Genomic DNA, 20,962 nt, shown 5'->3' on the forward strand with positions numbered 1-20,962 from the left:
GTCGCTCCATTGCTCCATTAATTTCCATGTTGGCCACAATTTGACTTCTGTTCGCTGATCGCTCCTTCTCTTTTGCTCCCTCACCTGGATATACCTGGATATACATATACATATACTCCTTTTTTTGTATTTTTGCAAATTGCCAGGCACGCAATTTGCGCTTGAATGGAAAATAAAAACAAAAAGGGAAAAAACAACTGCAACAAATTGGAAGCCAATAATCAAATGTCAGTCAGGATCCGCCTGACCAGCCCCCCGCGATCTCTTTTGGGGTTCTGTCAGTCAGTTAGTCATTCGCTCAGTCAGTCATTCAGTCAGTATTTTCATTCTGTCGGTTCACTCAGGGCGGTCAGTGAAATCGGTATTTGCCACGGCTCTATCTTCAGGGCTCATTATTCAAACTCCAACCAAAACTTGCTTGTGAATTTGGTTCTGCACTGCTGGAAATCTTATTTTTGCAATGATTTTTAGTGATTATAGGAATAGTTGCAATACTATTTCCGAATTCAATCAGCAACAGCTGTATTAAAAACTTTGGTCAGACTGTTAAACTTTGTATTTAAGCCTAACAGCGACATAAGTTTTTCCCAGTGTATAGCCCAGCACCTGGATCTGGGACTACAACTTGTCGGCTTGTCCGATCCGCCTGTCTATTCATTTGAGTGTTTTTCGAATTCGATTTTGATTTGATTTCAGATTCGGTTTCATGCTTGCCTGCCTTATACTTTAATTAGTTCGGCAAATTAATTCCCAGTATTCCCCAAAGCGAAACAACAACAAAAGCAAATAAAAAAAAGCGAAAGAAAATAACAAACGATTAATACCGAATTTCAATTGCCAAGCCGATATTGTTTATTGGTTCCACATTACGCCCGCCGCGTATAATTAACAATAAAAAATTTCAAACACATTTTGACACAATTTTAATAGTCAATAAAACTCAATGGAGAGCATGATGATGAGGGAAGGGGGGGGGGGGGGGGGGGGGGGAGGGGTCCTCTTGAAACGGGGTCCCAAAAGCCCCATCAAACCGAGCAACAATGAACAAATGACATTTTCGCCGCTGATGTGGCCATTGTTCGACTTTGTTTGCGGGTTATTGTTGTTGACAAATCGATAAACAGCTCAATTAGCATTTTTGATGCTCAATCGTTAAAGAACCACTCCACTCACCCTTCGACTGCCTGACAAGCTGACTGACTGACAACTGCATGGCGATCATAAATCAAACCATAAAAAATATATATCAGGAATTCAGTTCAATAATCGATTTGTATGCGCTGCCCGTCGCGCCGCACAATTATGCAAAATGAGCTGTCAAACGAGTGGGGTTTTATACCCCCTTTTCCCCTTGGAATTTATTCTCGGAAAAGGAAAAGCCACATGTTTATTATTTGTTCGAACTCATGTTAAATTAATTTGCGTCTAACTAATCCAGGAATGTGAACAGAAGTCACCGAATATGCTTAAAAAATGTAATATTTGCATATTACATATGAATATACAATTATTGACGAAATAAAAGCTTTAAATCGAATTCAAATTTAAATTTGTCTAACACTTTTGGATTTACTACATTCCAAATAAAATTGTATTAATTCTTCAATAAAACAAAGTTGGCTACGTTGTATATTTTGCTTGCCAGTAAATGTTTTACAAAATTACTTTTGACAGCACTGCCAAATTATTTGTTTTAAATCAATCACGATGGACGGAGATCAGATCCGGAGGAGCAGCAGTGATCGGGACTTGGAATACAGTCGATGTCGGCGTAATGGTGTCCATTACGCCACCATTACAGATTTTCTGGCCAGCCTCAATACCAATGATACCACCTTGGGATCGGCTCAGGGAAGGAATACATTGAGCCTAGAGGAATACCTACAAATCGTACGAGGCGGTGCCGAAAAACAGTCTGGCGATGGAGATAAAACTATCGGAACGCGAAAGACATCGGTCCAGGATATTAGCACACAAACGCAGGCAGATTCAAAAAGTTCTTCCAAACCGAAGCTAATATCTCAGTTTACCGAGAAAATATGGATGTGAAATTAAAGTGTACCTTAGGATCATAAAAATTAATACAATTCATGTAAATTTTAAAAGTAAATAGATGTTTACATATTAATAACTATACATTTATATAAGTTATATTTGCAAGCCAAATAGAGGTCTGCTTTAAGAAACTACATGGGATTTGGACTCCAACTTATTTCAATAATTCAATCACGTGGTATCGTATCGAATAATTGAATAAGTCATCGTGTCGAGCGACACAAATTTCATTTCAATACGCAGAACGTTTAACGAATGAATCGGGCCTCAAAGACAATCGCCGATGATTGAACGCTTGAGGAAAGGGTTGGCACAACAAAGGGGGTAAGGGTAAAGTGTTGCGGAGCTAAGGGGGTCTTGGGAAGGGGGCTTGCGGGGACCTGAGACGGAACCGCCAAATGGCAACGTGAGTGATTGTCGCAAAAGCTCAAAGGCGACAACAGCTCTTCGAATTGTACTGATTTTTATTTATTTTATGTTTGAACCGAAACGCTCACGGAATCCCAAATGAAATGCGACTGCGCTTTTTTGTTTGTAGAGGGAACTCGGGAACCCGATAAATCGGGGTTTTGGAACTCCCCCCGTCTGTCACCCTGAAATCACCATTCGATTGCCAATTGGTGTGGGAAAAATGCGACTGTGGTAACAGGCGTGGCGATCTTTCATTAACATGTTCACCTCGTGGCGATTTCAATCGAATTTTAATTGCCCGAAAGTGGATCTAACCGATCGGGGAGAGATTGCTTTGGTTTTTGTGATTTTTTCTTGGTGGCTTTGGTGGCAAGACGTATTAAGAGTTCAGTCAATATTAATATCAAGTAGCTGGTTTATTTTATATATCCAATAAACAATATAGGGCTTAAAATATACTTTTATCATTGAATTCAACATAATATTTTAGAAATAAGCACGCGAATTTTTTCTTATAAAGTCTTTATTAAGAACTCAAAGCAACTCCTTACTTCCATCTAAAAGGACAAGAATTACCTGAGAACAACACGTAAACTAGGTCGATAACTGACCTACAGAACGTTTAGGAATGCAACTGATTTCAGGGAGAAAGAATGTCGGATCGATTGTCGCCCTTCGATAGATTTTTGACATATTTTGATGGGCACATTGAACTGTTCATTCTGCCTTTTGGCCATTCACACGCTTTTTGGGCCGTGGGAGAAAAATGCAGTGCAGTGCCATCGAATCGAATCTGTTCTGTTCGGTTTGGAAGCCGAAAATTGTGTGTGTGCAGAGCGGAGAGTTAAACAAATCAATACGAAAACGATGCAAATGGCAAAAGGCATGTCAACAATGCTGCCGAGTAATTGGCAGTGGTCGGCTGATGACGCTTGCTCTGATGTTGATGATTGCACATTGCTAAGCCTTAAAACTGGGACCTCTACTTCAACCTCAAAGTGAATCTGAACCTCAAGCTCAGCCTGAGCCTGAACCTCGATGTGATTGCGATCGCAGGAACTCCTCATCGAGCCGCCAAAGTGCAGCTAAACATCTGGAGCAGGCAGCTCCAAAAGCAGTCGAATCGAGCAGCTCCACCCATCGCCTGCCTTGTGAACGCCGATCACAGATCTTTGCCGACGTGAAAACACTGAGCGAAAATGCATTTCATCTATGAATATATTTGAATCAATTTTTTACAGATTTGGGGTTTAAGTATAGAAAAGGAGGACTGATAACAGTTGATTGTCCTCTACAAAATTTAGATATAACAGATACCAGTTGGTTCTTGCGATATAAACATCTTTGTAGTTGGACTTTTTTTTGTCATTTTTCTCAATGTGTAGAGGCCATGGGCTTTGATCTGTCACCGCTCGCCAATCGAATCACGGCAGACGCGAGCGGCGGCAGATAAAATTATTGAAATTACATTGGCAAGACGCCGTCGATCAGGCAGAGGGTTATGTTGGGGACATCGGGGCGTACCAGGGAATACCGGGGATTGGGGTTGGAATGGGATAGGATGGGAATCGGTGCAGCAAACAGCTGCAACAAACGCTGCCGCGAAACACGATCGCCAACACTTACAGCGCCGCAAGTTGGCAATAATTATCGCTTTTAGTCCCGTCCCCGCCTGTCAATGTAATTCGAAAAATGTCGTCAGTGCCGGGGTAGTAGCTCATCATCAGTGGGATACTGGGATACTGGGATACCGGGATATGGGCATACTGGGATCCTCGATCTCCGATTCCCCGATCCCGATTCCAATCGAAATGCCCATCACCCAGGCCTGTGATTTCACTCATTCGATTTCGTGATGCCATTGCAGCGCTCGTTGTTTTTAAAATGTAATCATCATTAAAATATTTATGGGTTATATCTCTCGCTCTGACCAACGGACCTTCAGATGGACTGGTCGGCTTGTAATGACCATACATAGCAATTGGTTCTCACGTTCGGTCGACAAAAACGGCGAAAAAAAGACAGAAACAGAAACGCGTTGCCAATTTGGCGTCATCGTTCAACATGAAGTTGAAGTTGCAGTTAAAGCTGTGATTCCAGTTGAATCGGGTGCTGAAGTTGTCATTGTCATTGTCATCGTCACCTGTGTCTGCGATTCGGATTTTATGTCTGGCAGCTGCTGAAAGTATCTGGATATCTGGAGGAACATCTGGGCGAAGATCGATTGGGGATTTGCAACAGTATTCTCTTACGCAAATTTCTCGTTATTTCCCATTGCAATACGTTTATTCAATTAGATTATTTAAGCCGATATATAATATATAAATTATATGGCCATTTCCTTTCTCTCAACTTAATGGGTTAATATGCAGTAGCTTCGATTTGTATGTTCATCGGGGCGTGATCACAGTCACAGAAGGGAAATGTGAGCGGGGAGCCTGAGATCGCTGGTCCACCCCTAAAAAAAAGTGGCCACTTCGATGGCTGTCTTGTCATTTTTCTGTAAAGACTATTTTTTGTTGTTGTTTTTTTGAATGGAGGAGTCTCGAATGTTGCTGTTGTCGTTTATCAATTATGACAAATCTTTGCGCATGCGTGGCCAGCGCCGTCGTCAACGCAGCTATTTATAAAGTTGGTAAAACTCTGGCCCCTCAAAGTCCCCCTATATCATCTCAAAGCCCGGCTCTTCCTCATGTGTGTGTCCGTCTGAATGTCTGTCCCATTCCGTGTTTCATTTTAATTTGTAATTATTTCTTCAGCTTTTTTGCTGCTGCCTGCGTTTTTCCTCCCCTCTCGTATTATTTCAAACGATTCCGTGGTCGCTGTTTGTTGACTTTTCTCGGATGCCTTTGCATGTCGGTTGGTTTTTTCGAACTTCATTTGCGCTTCGGTTCGGTGACAAATAAATTAAGTGGCAGCCTCAACCAGAGAGGGAAAAACAAGAGGCAAAAACCAAGAAAATAAACAGTGCCCCGGGGCACTGCCCAGTATTACAACAAAATCAAGCAGCCAGCAGCAACAAGTGGCTATCCTTGAGATAATAAGAAACCCGACTAGAAGATACCATAGTTTTTATTGAAATGATTGTTTTAATAAGGTTTAAAGCATTTCGTTGGTAAAATGTTAAAGACTCTAGGTTATGCAGCTAATAAATAATTATATGAAGTACATTTTAAACTCAACACATAAACTACAAATTTGATCATACCCAGTCTTAGTCTTCATTTACGCGCTATAATAATCACAACAACTAGTTGCAATTAAGAGTAAGTTGCTGGGTTGCTGGAACTTAAGAACGCCCCTTTGAGATTTATTAAATGTTCGGTGATTGGAGGAAGGTAATTACTGATAATGGCGACTCAAGAGGTTAAATAAGTAAATGGTTTCCCCTTTAATGGAGAGCTCAAAAAAGTTCAATATATATATTTTATTATATACATTTTGTCGCTTTTATTTCTTATGGTTGTGGGATGGGCCATATTTTAAAATCACAGATTTAGAACACTTATTGTTTAATTTGGCTATTTTAATGGAAATATTTGGACTACAGCTACCGTAAGACCTCACACATCTGAAGTGTTAAAGTTGCTTTGCCAAGAAAAACTACTTCTGACTTCACTCATTCGCGCTCCATTGAAACCCACACAGTTTAACCGACAACTCATCCACTCAATCAAAGGACCGATTCTGCCAACTTGAAGCCAAAATCAGCTGCTACTGTTTTCGGTTCGAAGGCAAAGGTGCATTTTGGCCAAGTCGTTTATTAATTTGGCATGTGACAAATTGTGCGTTGGCCAGCAATTAGAATTGTGCCTGGGCGACGGACAAGTTTTGAGGATTCCCTGGTAACTTGTCTTCGCTTTAGCGCTGATTTCACAAAATTTTACTGCCGAGACACGTACAAAACGGCTTCGATCTCTGGCGTTCTGGGATTTTCTGTGCGGATTGTGGAACTTCTGGAAGGAAGGAAAACGGAGGACGAGGAGCGTCAACAGACGACAAGTGGCACTTTGGCGCATTAAGAAAATCTGTACAAGTGTCACTTTGGCACACAAATACACAGGAACAGAAGGAACCAGAAGCAACCTCGCCACGAGGAGAACTGTCAGCTGGAGGAGATCGGGGCTATGGGGAAATAAAGGAGAAACCCCGAATGGAGGTGGGCTGGTAGAATTATAACGCCAACGTTCCGGTCCCCCAGTCAAATGCAATTCCACTGCACAGCAAGGATTATGCTGGGCTTGTTTAATCACCACAAAAAAAAAAAAAAAAAATAAAATAAAACAACCATAATACGAATTTGTCCAGTCATCGGCATTATTTAATGAGTTGCCAACAGGTTGCCAGGCGAAGCCAAACCAAGCGGAAAATCATCGGCTTCAGGTGGAAGCCTTCGCCTTGGCTTCATCATCTTCAGTTTCGGTTTGAGGTTCAGGTTCAGATTCAGGCTCGGACTCGATCTCGAACTGGGATTCAGGTCCAGATTCAGCTGAGTCAGCGCCGCAAACAGAAGCCAACAGCCAAGTCCGTCAGTCAGTCAAGCGGCCTACGCCCGGAATAAAACTCAGACTGGGACCGATTCCAAGTCCGAGTCCAAGACCAGGGCTCAATCCAAGTCCAAGTCCAACCAGAGGTCTTGGTGCACTGGCAGAAAATATCAGGACTGTTATAAATATTTAATCTAAGCTATGACCTTCTTTTTTTGGAAATCAACAATTAATCTACAAAAGTCCGCAGATGTTTGAAAACTCGATAAAAAGTGTATATCTGGCTTGTTATTTTGGTCAGTGTATGGACGCAGAGCTTGTGATATGTAAATGCAACTTGTTGGTGATTCTGCCTCTGCCGGCACTTGACTTACCCTCTGCCGGCGTCGCAGTCGCGTCGCTGCGTGTAATGTCAATTTGACAGACAAACTGTCGACCGTTTGAAGCGTATGTAGCTACTGTCTACCAGCCACCGATTATGATTTGTTTGACGTTGTGCACTTCTTCTTAAGATGCCGGGTATGTGGGACCAGCAGAAATGCAATTTTTCCTTCTATCAATTTTCAAAAAATCCCAGTATAGATGTTTAGAGTGCCATAAGTATATACCGTATCACAAAGGCATAAAATACTATAGTTTGTCAATTCAAGGTGAAATGGCTTTTAAGAGAATTTAATAACCACATTCCAACAATTTCGAAGAATTTTATACATGCCTTAAAGGATTCTAATAATCTGGTAGTTTCAATTTTCGATGCATAACTTGAAAACCTTCCCCAAGGGATCCTGCAAATCTATCCCCAATCCAATTCGAGGAAGAGGACTGGCAGCTTGCCTACCATAGGCTACCACTTCACTTGGAGAAGTACTCGAAGTGCCACTCCACTTGGTCTTAGGGATTACACTTGTATGGTAAACACATACGAATATATACAGCGAGATGTCTGGCGTTGGCATCTACAGCATTCAATAAAGAATGTTTGCGATTTTTATCTTGCTGCCGCCGCGCGCGCCTCACATTTGAGCTCTCTCACCCCAACGATCGGTGATCGGAGATACAAGATACAAGATACACAGTGCGGCGTTCGAATCACCCCAATCCCTCCATGAAATACCCCGGAATACCCCGGAATACTCCCGAAATCCCCATTCCCAGCGATCCCCATATGGACGGTTGGCCCCTTGGCTTAATACTCATAATTGATTAAAAAGAAAATTTCCATGGCATTTATGCGTACCACGCCACTCATACACACAATGTCGAGTTGTTGACAGCCTCCGATGGAGTTGGTTTAGTGGCGAGGTGCACTGCCAGAAATCTTTAAATGTATGCATATGTTATTAACTATATATTATTTAACATAAGATCATAAACGTAAAATTAAATCCAAATGAATGTCACTTCGAATTTGATATTTACTCGTTAGCTTCATGCAGGCCACATTAGTATTAATATATACCAGTAATTTTCCCCACTGCAGCAAAAGGGAATTGTGGTTTTGTGTGGTGGTTCTGAAGTTGGCACTGCTGTATTGTTGCTGCTGGGAGAGCGTTCTTTGGAAGTAGTTGTCGAAATGTTTTTATTTGTTATCGATTAATCGCTCGAATCAACAGGCCAACAGTCGTCGCAGTTGTACGGTGGCAGTTGCCCGATTCCGATTATGGTTTCATGATTCAGATTCGAAAACTGAGAAACTCATCCCCTAAGATATACAGATGCGCCTGTACCTTAAAGATACACAGATATTCTCGGCTCTTGGAAATGTTGCTGTGTAATTGTTTTGAAGTCTCGACTCGCAGATTGGTAGCAGACTGGCTGTCAGCCAACTCGGCCTCCAGACGCAATCCCAATCGCTGTTCCAAGTCCCCAGATCCAAGCCAAAACCGAGTCGGTGATTCCGAAACCAACTCACCCAGCGATTTGCGGGCCTGTCAAATCGCTGATTGATCGATTGTTTGCACACGTTTTTGTGAGCGCATTTATTGAGTATTTTATTAATTTCAACTGATCGATGAGCTTGCCGCCTGTTACAATTGCCGCTCTTTTTCCTCGTTTAACTGCTGGTCTTTTTAATTGCGTGAAATCGGAATAGGGGGTCTTGAGAGTGGCGTTTTTTGAATGAACTTTTGATTTTGATACATGACTATTTGCGGTGTCCTTAAACAATTCTTTCCATTTACAAATGACTTCGGCCCTTCTTCTAAAGACGATAAGTCTTCAATTAAGATAACTAACAAAGACTGCTCGAACTATAATAACGTCTTATTATCGGCCTTGTCTTTAAATATTCGAGATTGAGATCCGACTGGGATTTGGTTATCCTAGGCATAAAATCGTCAGAAGCTGAGGAGTTCCATGATCGCTGTGTTTCGGGATCATCATTTACATAATCTGCGTAATATTCATCCGATGGCAACGTCTCCTCCTCGCGCACATCCCATTCCTTGTCCATCGCATCGGATTCTGAATTCAAAAAAAGTCTTGTCCTGGGACGCTTCCACCTTGCAATTAGCTTAGCGTCCGGGTCCTTTCTTAGTCCAGCCAGGAGTTTATTGCTCCAGGACGGGAGAACCTTAGTCCACCGAAGTAGCTTCTCATTTCCCATCCGCGAGTCATTACGTTTCACCATCTTGGCAAAACGACGTCCATCTATCCAGGAAACCAAGCTAGTATTGGTCCATGTGGGTGCAAAATTGCGAGGCTTACTGTACTTGCACAGAGGCTTGATCAAAATTGATGACCCATAATACAAAGGATCATAACCCACGGCTCCCTCACATACGGGTTTCTTCATGAACTCCATGGACCGAATATATATGTCCGGCATTACGTAGTCAAAGATTTTGTGTGTAATATAGGGCCAGTGATTAACCCGCAGAGTTTTGGGCAACTTGTTATCTAGCAAAACGGGCGGTTTGATTATCTCCGGATAGGGAAATTTGCTTAGATTCATCAGCATTTCCTTGCCGGTAGTCTCTATATTAAATTCTTCACCCCGCACATGCCAGTCTCCATAAGCAGATGGATCATGTTGCAACAATGGTGACGTTAAACTGCTCCCCGATCCGGAATCAGAATCAGAATCACTACAGTGCCAAAGGAATGACCACCGCTCAATCGATTGCCGTACCTCTTCGGGAGTCATATAATAATCGTCTTTATTTTCTTCATCAATTGTATGTCGTCGCATCTTGCTAGATTGCTTCTTTTTTATTAAATTACACCGACCCATTTCGGGTGTATTTTTTTTTTGTGTTTTCTGTTGATAATATAATAATATCTAAGGTTGCAATTGTACTGTCGGATATTTTAAAATGTTGACTCACAGTTTACTCTTTTCTCAAAAAAAATTCTGACGAATATACCATAATTTAGAAAAGTAGGACTTACATTGTACCTTACTGTACATTATATGTACCTTATGTTCCACAAGCGTTTTCCTCAAAAATAGGGCCTACAAAATACCCCGAAATCGATTAGTGCGGGCCAACAAGTCGATAAGATCATAGAGAAGTTATAGGTCTTGCATATAAGCTGGAAGCTCTTCTGCGAAGCGATCGATTGTGTGTGGCTTCCATTGAAAATTGGCTACCGACCACACCATATGGGGCAAAACTAGATCATAGCCCATTGTATCCATTTAATGCTTGTAGATCAAAGGGCTAAGATAGCCGACAGTTAGTTGGAGAACCTTTTGGTTAGTGGGTTAAGCTTAAAGGCGACAATCTCGTGCACCCGAAACCCGCTACAAAAACGCGGAAAAAACGTATTAAATACAAATTTCCTGGTAATAAAACAGAGAGACAACTCTGGCCACTGGCTGCCAAAATAAAGAAATAAATCTTAACGCCCAGAGGGCCAGAGAGAGAGACAACGAATCGGAATCGGAGTGACTAACGTATCGCCGCTGCTTCCAGCCTTTATTGTTACTTTTGTGTATATATTCTTGTATCAGCGTGTAAATCTCGCTCACACACCAGATGAAATACGGAGAGTCGGCCGAAAACCGAACTCAAGTCGACAGAATTTTTATTGGAAATCTGTACGCAGAAATAGTCATCATCCCATTCCAACCCCGTCCATCCCCATCGTCGTCATAATGATCTTTGGATTCGGATTCGTATTCGGATTCGGATTCAGCCGCATCTTCATCTGCCGCCTGATCTTTTTCTTGTTTCTGATGCCTCAGATGCATATCGCTGTTCGCGCTGGCAATAAAAATATATATGAGCTGTTGATGAGTGCATATAAAAAAAGGAGGGAATGCTAAAGTTGCTCGACTATCGGATACCCGTTACTCAGAGAAACTTATTCCAAAAAGGGTGCACGGAAGAGGCTTGTATGCATTAAATGCATGCTAAATATCGAACCTGATCAAGAATATAAATACTTGATATGGCTGGAAAGGCTTGCTTCCACCTCTTACTTGTTTTTCAACCAATCTAGCATACCCTTTTACTTCACGTGCAACGGGTATAATTATACGAAACTGCCAGCGAACAAACCCTCGGATATACTGTGATATATGCGTGCCGATGTAGTTGACTCCGGGACCCAAGTCGAGGAATTCGGAAACAGTCCCCCTCCTTCCCAAAAAAATAAGCGCCAATAAAAGTGTGATCAACTATCGAAAGGAGTCAGAGATTTCTAATTATTTAGGATAATAGGGGTCATTTGTATAAATTTATTAATTAATAAATTATTTTGTGTTAAGTCTGAAAAACTCTTGGCCTTTGTTTTTACTCTAACAGGTCACCAGTTTTAAACACCTGATAAACTGTGGGGTTAACCATAACGAACTCAGTCGAAAAGAGCAATGAGCAGAACATTAAGTAAGCTATCGAATTGCCACTTTCATTGATGCTCCTCCCCTTTACAGTAGAAACCGCAGTGAATCTAATCCCATTTCGCATTGCCAAACCAACTGGACCTTGGTCAATTCCGTTCAGTCTTCTTCTTTGCCGGCATTTAATTTCTATAATTTTTCAATTGCAACAAAAGGCAAACGGAGACAATAAGCCAAACAAAAGGGCTTGACAAATGCGTATCCAAATGGGAATCGGTATACAAATCGTTATCCAAAACCGAAGGCATTCAGGCAGGTGTATGAAGATAGAGAGAGACGGATACAGATAGACGGTTAAGATTTCCTGAAATCAAATCTAGCAAATCAGACCAAAACCATACACCGAAAACCAAACTAAGACCGATGTCTGTCTATGGCCAAAATGCTGGTTGTCAGCAGAAAACTAAAATTTTAAATGCTCTCCAGGGGCGTCTAAACTGGGAGGGTTTTTGTGGGCGGCCGGTTCGGTGGGCGGTGGTCGGAAAAGAGGGAGGGGCAGATGAAAAGCTAGGCGGCGGAGCGTGCCATCAATATGGCAAACGACGACAAACGCAAACTTAGAAACGACTGAGTGAATCGACGATGGCAACTACTGCGGCGAAGGCATTGAACAGAAGCCAGAGCAACATATCTATTCCAGTGACACCCCCTCCACCATCCGCCCCCAACACTCAACGCCCCCTCCCCATCCCTTCACCCACGGAAACGGTATGCTCTGAGGTACAGATACACATGTGCACTGCTAAAAAGGTCAATAAGGTTAACCGTCAAAAGTAAGCTAAAATAGCCAGTTCAACTTTTTCTTGCTTTATTTTTAAAAACAATATTTTGTAGCAAAGTGCAAAAATATACCATCTAGCATTTTATTTCGAATTTTTTCACAGTGTTGGCTGGATCGGCCTTGTCTAAACTGCTGCCTCAGTTGGCAGCCAGTTGGCTGGGTGTACAATTACCTTAACGCATCGACAATTATACGAATGGTTGGCTGCTGCCACTTGGGCCTGGGTCTTTGGCTTTGGTTCGGAGCATAGCAATCCGGCCAAGAAAAAGATGGTGGTGGAAGTGGCGGGGCCAAAAGGGTGGAGCGGTTTTAGCCGGCTGTTTTGGACCAGCCCATCAGGTGCGATATGCGATACGCAAGCGACGCGTCGACGGTTGAGACAATTGCGCCACAAAACGGTTGCGACTGGATGCCCCAGAAGATTGCCTGCCCCACTCTTGAGCCACAACAAGAAGACTATGAGGATCCACCGCCCCCAAAATAAGAATGGTTCCACAAAAAATGTATGTACTGGTTATATACATATGTATGTACATATGTATATAGCAAACCGAAATTGTCACCAAAAATACTAGAAAAAGTGATTACAAAAAAATTAAAATGAAAAATACACACTCAAATATTATATTGAATCTGTTTTCTTTTAAATAAATCATATAAATTTTTTGCATTTATTAAAACTGCACAGAACGAAAGGCCTTTATTGCCTTTAGCGAATTCACTTGTGCGGGTACAGTGGGCGAAATAACGCGGTTGCCATGGACAAATCTCCAACCACTGTGCGGCTTCTCCAAAAAAAAAAACTGATTGAATTGAGCCAGGCACTTGGGGCATACGAAAAATGATTCCATGAGTAGGGGGCGTGGCAATGCCTGTGGCATTCATCAGTCGAAAAATATATGTATGTATCATCCATCTATCCAAATGTACAGTGCAGATTGGATTAAATTGTATTGAAAACTTTTGCGCGCCCACAACCGAAAAAGATTCTTCCTCTCTTTCCACCACAAGATACCCTTCGCAATTCAGACAGAGATGGGGTAAATTGGGTAGATATCCAGCAAAAGGATGCAGGCTCTATTTACTTTTTAATTGGCAAAATTAATGCAATGCAATGAAACGAAGCCCGTCGCGATGATACGGGATATGGACAAAGTTTGGGGGGGATAAGGGATATGGTAGATGGAATATGGGATATGGGATACGGCATATATGGGACTTAAGCCAAGCCAGATCGGTATAAGATGGTGGTGCGATGGTATCGTATCCGTATGAAACACATTCGACGGGGGATTCCGATTCGGATTGGGGTTGATTCGCTTTGGTTTGGGGGGACGCGAGATGCCAACGGCACTTTGTTGCTCTGTTGCTGTTTTGTAATTCTTAGAAATTCAATTTTCAACTTAAAATCCCAACACTTGCCGTCTCGCTCTCAACAAGTGATTAAGTGAAAACCAACAACAAAAACAAGAGCCAAAACCAAAACAACAACAAAAAGAACACGACTAAACGGAGCACATGCAAAAACAAAAACACAAGAACAAACAGAAGAGCAATAAAAAAATAAAGAAAAACAAACTAAAATTTGCATGGTGCAAATAGAAATTGCAAATACCCTTCTAGGACTATGAAAAATTACATATTTAGCTAGTCAAATGGGGAACTCTCTTTACCTTTAAACTATTAAATTAAAATAATTAATACATATCTATTGGTGCAAACCAAAATTAAATATATATTTTAAATAATTTGACTTTCTCCAATATACATAAGTCAAGCTGCAGATATAATTGTATATACCCCATGAAAGTTTCTAAAAAAGAAGCAAGCAAAGCGACTTAAATGTTGTTGGCGGCGTCGCGGTTTTGATCCACTCGCATAATGATAATGAAGATCATGACGATGACGATCTGGGACGACGTTTTGGCATTGGCATTGCCCTGCGATCTCCATCCGTCCGTCCGTCCACCCATCCATCCCTCCGTCAGTTTGGCCGTCTGGCAGTCAGTCATTCAAGCAAGTCAGTCACACATATTGAAATAATTATTATCTGCATTTCGAGATCGGCACAGCGCGACTCCGTAGCATCGGCATCGACTTATACTTCGACTCGGAGAGTTCGGCATTTGGCCCCACATCCACGGCAAATTGAAGGCCATAAAAAATCAACGCATATTGCACACTGTCAATCCAACATCTCTGGCACATGTACTGAGAAAAACTGGATGGGGGGGCTGGGGAATAGGAAACTACACTGTAAGAAGTACTACGTGTAGTTATTTTTGAAATATACTCAGCTTTCTTCGTTTTAAGAGGTGGGATGAATTTTTGAAAATTTATTTAGTACAGTGAAAGTATTCTATTTTTGCTGTGTATATAAAGGGAGTCAGTTACGGGCACACCTCATTAGCAGAGCTCTGCCCCCAGAAAGGAACTCGCTCTTTACTCTCTCTTCGCTCCTTTACAATATCCCCCCAAAAGGAAGTGATAATCCTTTGACAAAGGCAGCCACTCCCTATCACCGCAACTCCCCCTTCCTTTCAAAACCTGAGAGATTTCGCGCATTTCGAACGGCGCGTGAAGTGAACAAGAAAATCCGTGCAAAAAAAAAAAAAAAAAGAAAAAATGAGAGGCAACCCCTTGGCCCGTTTGAAAATTCCCCAAAGAATCGGAGAACCGAAGAACCAAACCAAATGACAATACTCCCCCTTGTAATGCGACGTGTTTGCCTCAATTCGAGCATATGAAAACGGTTTATTTTGCTCGATTAAGTTGCCTTTTGAAATGAGAACCGAGGCAGCAAACACACAAAAAAAAGTAACACGAAGAGTAAGGGGAATGCGGCAGGTTATCCCAGGAAGTTGGAAAAGCACGACAGGAAGCAATAAAAAATTGAGCTATAGGAAATGGCAGGCCCAAGATATTGAAAATCGTTTTGGCCAACGAAATTTCCTTTGAAGCGATTGAGGAGGATGTTCAATAACAATGGGGACAATGGCAATTGAAAATGCTAATAAATTGAAGAGGCTTATAAGAAGTTGCCAGAAGTTTGGTAAGAAAATTTTCTTTTAAATAATTGATTATAGGCATACAAAATGATGTGAATTCAGCTGATTAAAGAGCGGTCTCTCAATTGCAATGATTGACCATCGATTGAATCAGACATAGAAATATCGATGTCTTAGTTTAAAAGACAACCTTTATAACTTTGCTGACCTGGGCAGATGAGTGTGGCGAAAACCCTCTGTATCATTAGATAACATCTTGAGGCAATAGAAGACCGATCGCTACCGCTTGGGAGGACCGATGGGTGTATTTATGTACCTAGGACAGTTACGAGCGTAACAAGCCATAAAACTTTCACCGATAGTCCGATAAACATCAATGGGCGACCATTTCCCTCAATGGGCAACAAGGGCAACAGGTAGCCAGCCCATCGCTTTACGATCGCCATAAACCGATCCGAAAGGCAGGGAAAGGTTTCAATTACGCAAGTGTACATCGATATATCGAGAGCGGGTTATATCCGAAAGTAGGACCGATATGATGGTAACAACTGATCCGCCGCAGACAGTAGCAGCGGCGCCATAAAAAGAGTTTTGAAACTGGCGATCATAAATCCGAAGAACTTTTACGAGTGCGTGCGATATTTTACGACTTTATTAGATGTCATGGTAAATGTGAGATGGGAAATGGGAAAATGTCAGGGGGACATTGGGAAAGATGAAAGCCGGAGGTAACGCCTCTTCGGATACAGATGGGAATATAAGTGCTATCTGATTTAGATGTCCAGTATATTTGAAATGTATATTAAAATCGAATAGTTTATACCATAAAACCCGGTACAAAATTATATTTTTTATACAGATACATGATCTCGTATCGAATCCAATTTGATAAACTTTCCTATCCCTATAAGAAAATCAGTTATGAGAGTAAATCATAATCTCCTCGAGGCAATTATCCTTCTTCTCTGGCGAACTTTAGACCCCTCCTCGGTTTCACTTCACCTTGTGGAAACATATTTTTACTCGCAACGCCCACACAAGGATCACCGTACGATTTTGAATTCGCAAAAACATCGGGCCAAAATCGCAAAAGAGCCAACAACAAGGCGGCGATGACGCCCCTCTAGGGACAATATTTATAACTTTTCTGGCGCGTCTCAATTCATTTGGGTCCCGCTCCTCCTCTCTGTTTCTTTCTCCGATTTTTGCCAGAGTGTCTGCCACCTACGTAAGCGTATAATTCGTTTAGCGTCAAAAAGCAGCACCAGCAAAAAAAAAAAAAAAACAATACAAAAAACCGAAGAAAAAACTGGCAAACGCAAACTTAATCAGTCACTTTAACACCCAGCAGCCGCCACTTACACACCACCAATGGAGAGAGAGATGGCCTTATGGGGAATAGAAAGAGAGAGTCGCAAAAGTGCGTGAGCGTCGAGAAAGAGACGGGGCATATATGCACAAGACTGGAGGATCGGTAGACTGAAGAAAGACTGGAAGACCCAGAGACTGCGACTGCGTCTGTCATGGTCGATATTGCGTTGACACCAAATTTGCATTAAAATGCAATTGTGAACGCAGATCTCGCGACGCGTCTCTCGTCTCGTTTCGCATTTGGATCGGATTGGTTTGGTGCACCGGAAAAAATTCTTTTAAAAAAAACGCACTTCGAAAAAGTTGAACAACTCAAGATTTAAAGATGTATGAGAGTTAAGTTTTATGATAGCAACAGTAAAACCTTGTATTTATGACTACTAGTTCAGATTAGGAGGATTATTATGAAGAGCTAATTTTTCGCAGTGCAGTTTCTTGAGTAGTGGGTAATGCATCTTTAGTGTCTATTGAGCAGGACATTAGTCACGTGGCTGCTCGTGGGCAGCAGTGGAGTGGTAGGGTTAGTGGGAAAATGCGACAGACACAACGCCGCAAAATATCAATTAAATAGCAGAAAATAGAAAGTGAATACTTTTCAGGCAGTCAGCACCGCTTTGATCTTGCCTGGTTTACGATCTTCCGGGAATCGCAGGAATAAGTTCGGAATTTGGATTCGGGATCGGAAAAGGGAAAGCAAACGGAAAACAGGGACTCCACTCTGACTGACTTGCAACACCAATTAAAAATAGTTTTGACACATCGCAAAGTCGCGCCATCGGGGCAATAAATTAATTACGAGATTGCCAGCAGAGAAAGAGAGAGCGAGAGAAAGATTGCAAAGAAAGCCCTGAAGATGAACTGAATTGCATTTGGAGATTTTCAGATTTTATGGCCATGGCTCTACGCGAATTGTGACAAGGTGGGCGTATGGCATTACATGCAAGTGTGTGTGAGCCTGCGTGTGTGTTTGTGTGTGTGCACTCCAAAAATCAGAAAAACTGCCAACTTGTGTGTGGGCGTCTTGCAGGCTTCCCCACACAGTCTTTCCGCTCCCTCAAAATCTTCCATTCCCTTTTCTCAGGTCTTTAACACAACCCAGGAATTCAATTTCTGCACAGAGAACAAATTTACTAGCTTTCGTGATTTCTGAGATATTTATTCGCCTATAAATATTTAATCATTGTCAAGTTCACTATCGGGGAGAAGTGTCAAGTCCTAGATTTGCCATAAGTTATTTAAACTTTGAAAGATATAAGGCTTTTAAAATTAAAAATGAGTTAATTTTAGTGATAATAATATCAGGGAGCAGTTAGGCTTTCTTCTCCCCCTTTCTCACTTTTATGATGATCTAGCAGGCTCTTCAAGGTTTTTTATGGAGTGTTTGCTAGCCTGTTGTTGGCAGACAACTCAGCCACTAGGCTTGAAAGTTAAGCCAGCAGCTCAAGCCGAGGAAAAGCTCGTGCTTCCTCTTCGCTGAGCTTCCCCTTAACCCTTTAAATACCCTTCCCCCCTCACAAGAAAATTCAACCTGCTGCCGCTTTCAATTATTCACACATCATCAATGGGCCAAACATAAATATAAATAAATATACATATACATATATGTACAATGTATACGCGGCAAGCTGACTTGGCTGAAAGCGTTTCTTGGCCACATTTCATTGTCTGCCATCTGCCAGGCGACCTTAACTCTCCTCTCTCCAGCCCCTCCAGCCCTACCGACGAACCTACCGAACGTGTCTGCATATTGTTTCGTTCATGTCAAATTATTGACCCGCGCCAGGCATTTTGAAATGTTTATGCGTTTTCATGACTGAGATGTGCAATTGATAAATCCCCAACTGGAAATTATGAATATGCAACGTGCCAGAGTGAATCTTGCTCAGTGCCAAGCTCCCAGCTTCCAACTTCTTCAGACCCCGAATTCCCAGTCCCAGAGGATCTCAAAGGAACCACCCGCTGGCATTTGCACCAGGTCGGTAGCCAACACTAGATACGGTCTACGTTTATGCGGGAATATATTTTATATACTGGGTTACAGTTTCAATTAAAATCTTTATGAACATGTAGGAATGGTTAATGTGTGTGTATTAAAAAGAATTTAATCACTTTTCATATATGATTTAGTATTCTCGACATGTAATGCTAATTCAAGATTTTATTTCATTAGTGATGCATAAACTGATTCGCAAGCCAGAGGCTCATCATCATAAAGCAAGCAGTGAGAGCAAAAATAAAGTGTCTCGCATGGTGTGTCAAGCCTTTGCATCTCGCATCTGCAACTTTGGATCCCACTGAGCCCCCTGGCCATTTGTTTGTTATCAGGAACAAGCGATCAATACAGCAGCAATCAATATGGTCAATAAAGTTCAGGACCGACTTTGGTACGAGAGCTTACTGATACAGGGGGCGGCGGGTTAGGTTTAGCTTTTGGGGACCCCAGAGAGACGTTTTTGTTTGCTTCGAGCTGCGATGGCAAACAAGGCGACGTGATGTACAGCGCTGAAACCCTAGAAGCCTGGCTCACAGATCACACTGTGTGTTGCATATGGAAATGGTTAAGATTCTGGGGACACAGAGGGTTAAGGGGTAAAGACGGGTGGAGGGAAGACAGCGGGACATTGGGCGTCCCGTCACCGGCTCTTGTTGTCACTGTTGTTGTCGCTTGATCGCAAATTTGCCATGGCAAGCTTGACAACTTGCAGCAAACCAACAGAAATACACCGTGAGAAATAAATCACAAAATTAACGTTCAGTGCAAATGTATATAAGAACTTAACTTAATCACGGTTTCTACACAGCTAAAACTTAAAAAACCATACCACATGGCCACATCTTACTATCAGTTTTCCAATACTACAATATTAATAAGTTTTCAAACACGTTTTTTCTCAGTGCTGCAGGCCAGCAATCTGGCAAACAGAAAAGCAGCGAATCAAAGAAGCAAGGTAGCAAATGCAGTCGCAAAGCCGGCACCTTAAAATAATGTTACAAAACTTTTTTCGGCATGTAGCTTAGTACGGCCCTGTAACCAATTCGAAGCAACGCCATGCCAGACCCAAAAGCCCGATCCCGATCTCCGATCCTCGCTCCGCTGATCCTCGATCCTCCAATCCTCTATTCTCGCTCCTTGGCAACAACAAATTGGAGATCACGGTTTTCATGTACTACATGCAAATTCATTGCTACTGTTGCCCCCTGCGAGCGCAGTTGCCCGAACCAAAGTCAGTCGGGAACTGAGAGTCTCTGGAGCTCTGGGCTACCGTATCCATAACCATAAAGCCAAGGCAAGCCAAGCCAAGCCAGTAGCAGCCGGAAGAGCAGCAAGTTAAATAAACAATTCCGAAACAAACAACTTGCTGGAGGACCGACTAGCTTGCAAACTGGCTGACCAAAGCCAAAATTTAACCAAGACTCATTCACAAAAGAAGATGAGGCTGCGGAATTAATGCGCTACGCACTAGGTTTTCAGGCCTTACCGTTCAACTACAATTTCGCATAGGTTCTGCACTAGATCAGCAAACATATAGTGCTTCTCGGTTGGTTGTTATGTCAGCAATATGTATGTATGTATTAAAAGCCAAGATCCTTACCTGAAATGAAAAACTATATTAAAGAATTGGTTCATTTTATTACAATCAAAAATTAGATCATTAATATTGCCTAAGTTGAAAGCAAAATTATATTATCAATTATATAAAACTTATTTCTCCGCAACTCAAAGTACCCTTTAAAAGCATGCGTAGTTTCTTCGGCATTATGCAAAGTAGAAAGGTCTGTTTGATCAGTCTGTTCAACTATCGAGTGTTCGTCGCCTTCTTTTTTGAGACAAAAACAATTTGCTAGGGACAGGAAATCGTAGACGCCTTCACCAACCCATTATCCTTACCCTCTTCCCCACTAAAAAACAAAGCAAGTAACAAAGCACGTGGCGTCTGCGCCACTGACAATGGACAAGTTAGGTAACTTGGGGAACTAAGGGAAGAGATCTTGTTGCAGGACC

The 20,962-nt window shown here is 42.0% G+C and overlaps 3 protein-coding genes across 5 annotated transcripts in view; 1 reads left to right on the plus strand and 2 right to left on the minus strand.

Moving 5' to 3' along the window:
* LOC6725369 overlaps positions 1-20,515 on the minus strand; it is a 38,702-nt gene extending 18,187 nt beyond the window's left edge. For 2 of the 3 annotated variants that reach the window (XM_016172878.3, XM_016172880.3), the window contains exon 1: positions 20,439-20,511. The gene's annotated coding sequence lies outside the window, so the exon portion shown is untranslated. Of the gene's footprint in view, positions 1-20,438 lie in introns of all 3 variants that reach the window. The other variant, XM_044923566.1, reaches the window with a different exon arrangement.
* On the plus strand, positions 1,619-2,088 carry LOC6725371. Its single transcript, XM_002106352.4, has one exon. The coding sequence runs from the start codon at positions 1,708-1,710 to the stop codon at positions 2,047-2,049; it is 342 nt and encodes a 113-aa protein (XP_002106388.2). The 5' UTR covers positions 1,619-1,707; the 3' UTR covers positions 2,050-2,088.
* Positions 8,901-10,264, minus strand: LOC6725372. Its single transcript, XM_016172876.3, has one exon. It carries the CDS (start codon positions 10,183-10,185, stop codon positions 9,184-9,186), a length of 1,002 nt encoding a protein of 333 aa, XP_016038426.1. The 5' UTR covers positions 10,186-10,264; the 3' UTR covers positions 8,901-9,183.
* Positions 20,516-20,962: the final 447 nt, after the last annotated feature.

Source organism: Drosophila simulans, chromosome X (assembly GCF_016746395.2).
Source record: "Drosophila simulans strain w501 chromosome X, Prin_Dsim_3.1, whole genome shotgun sequence".
NCBI lineage: Eukaryota > Metazoa > Arthropoda > Insecta > Diptera > Drosophilidae > Drosophila > Drosophila simulans.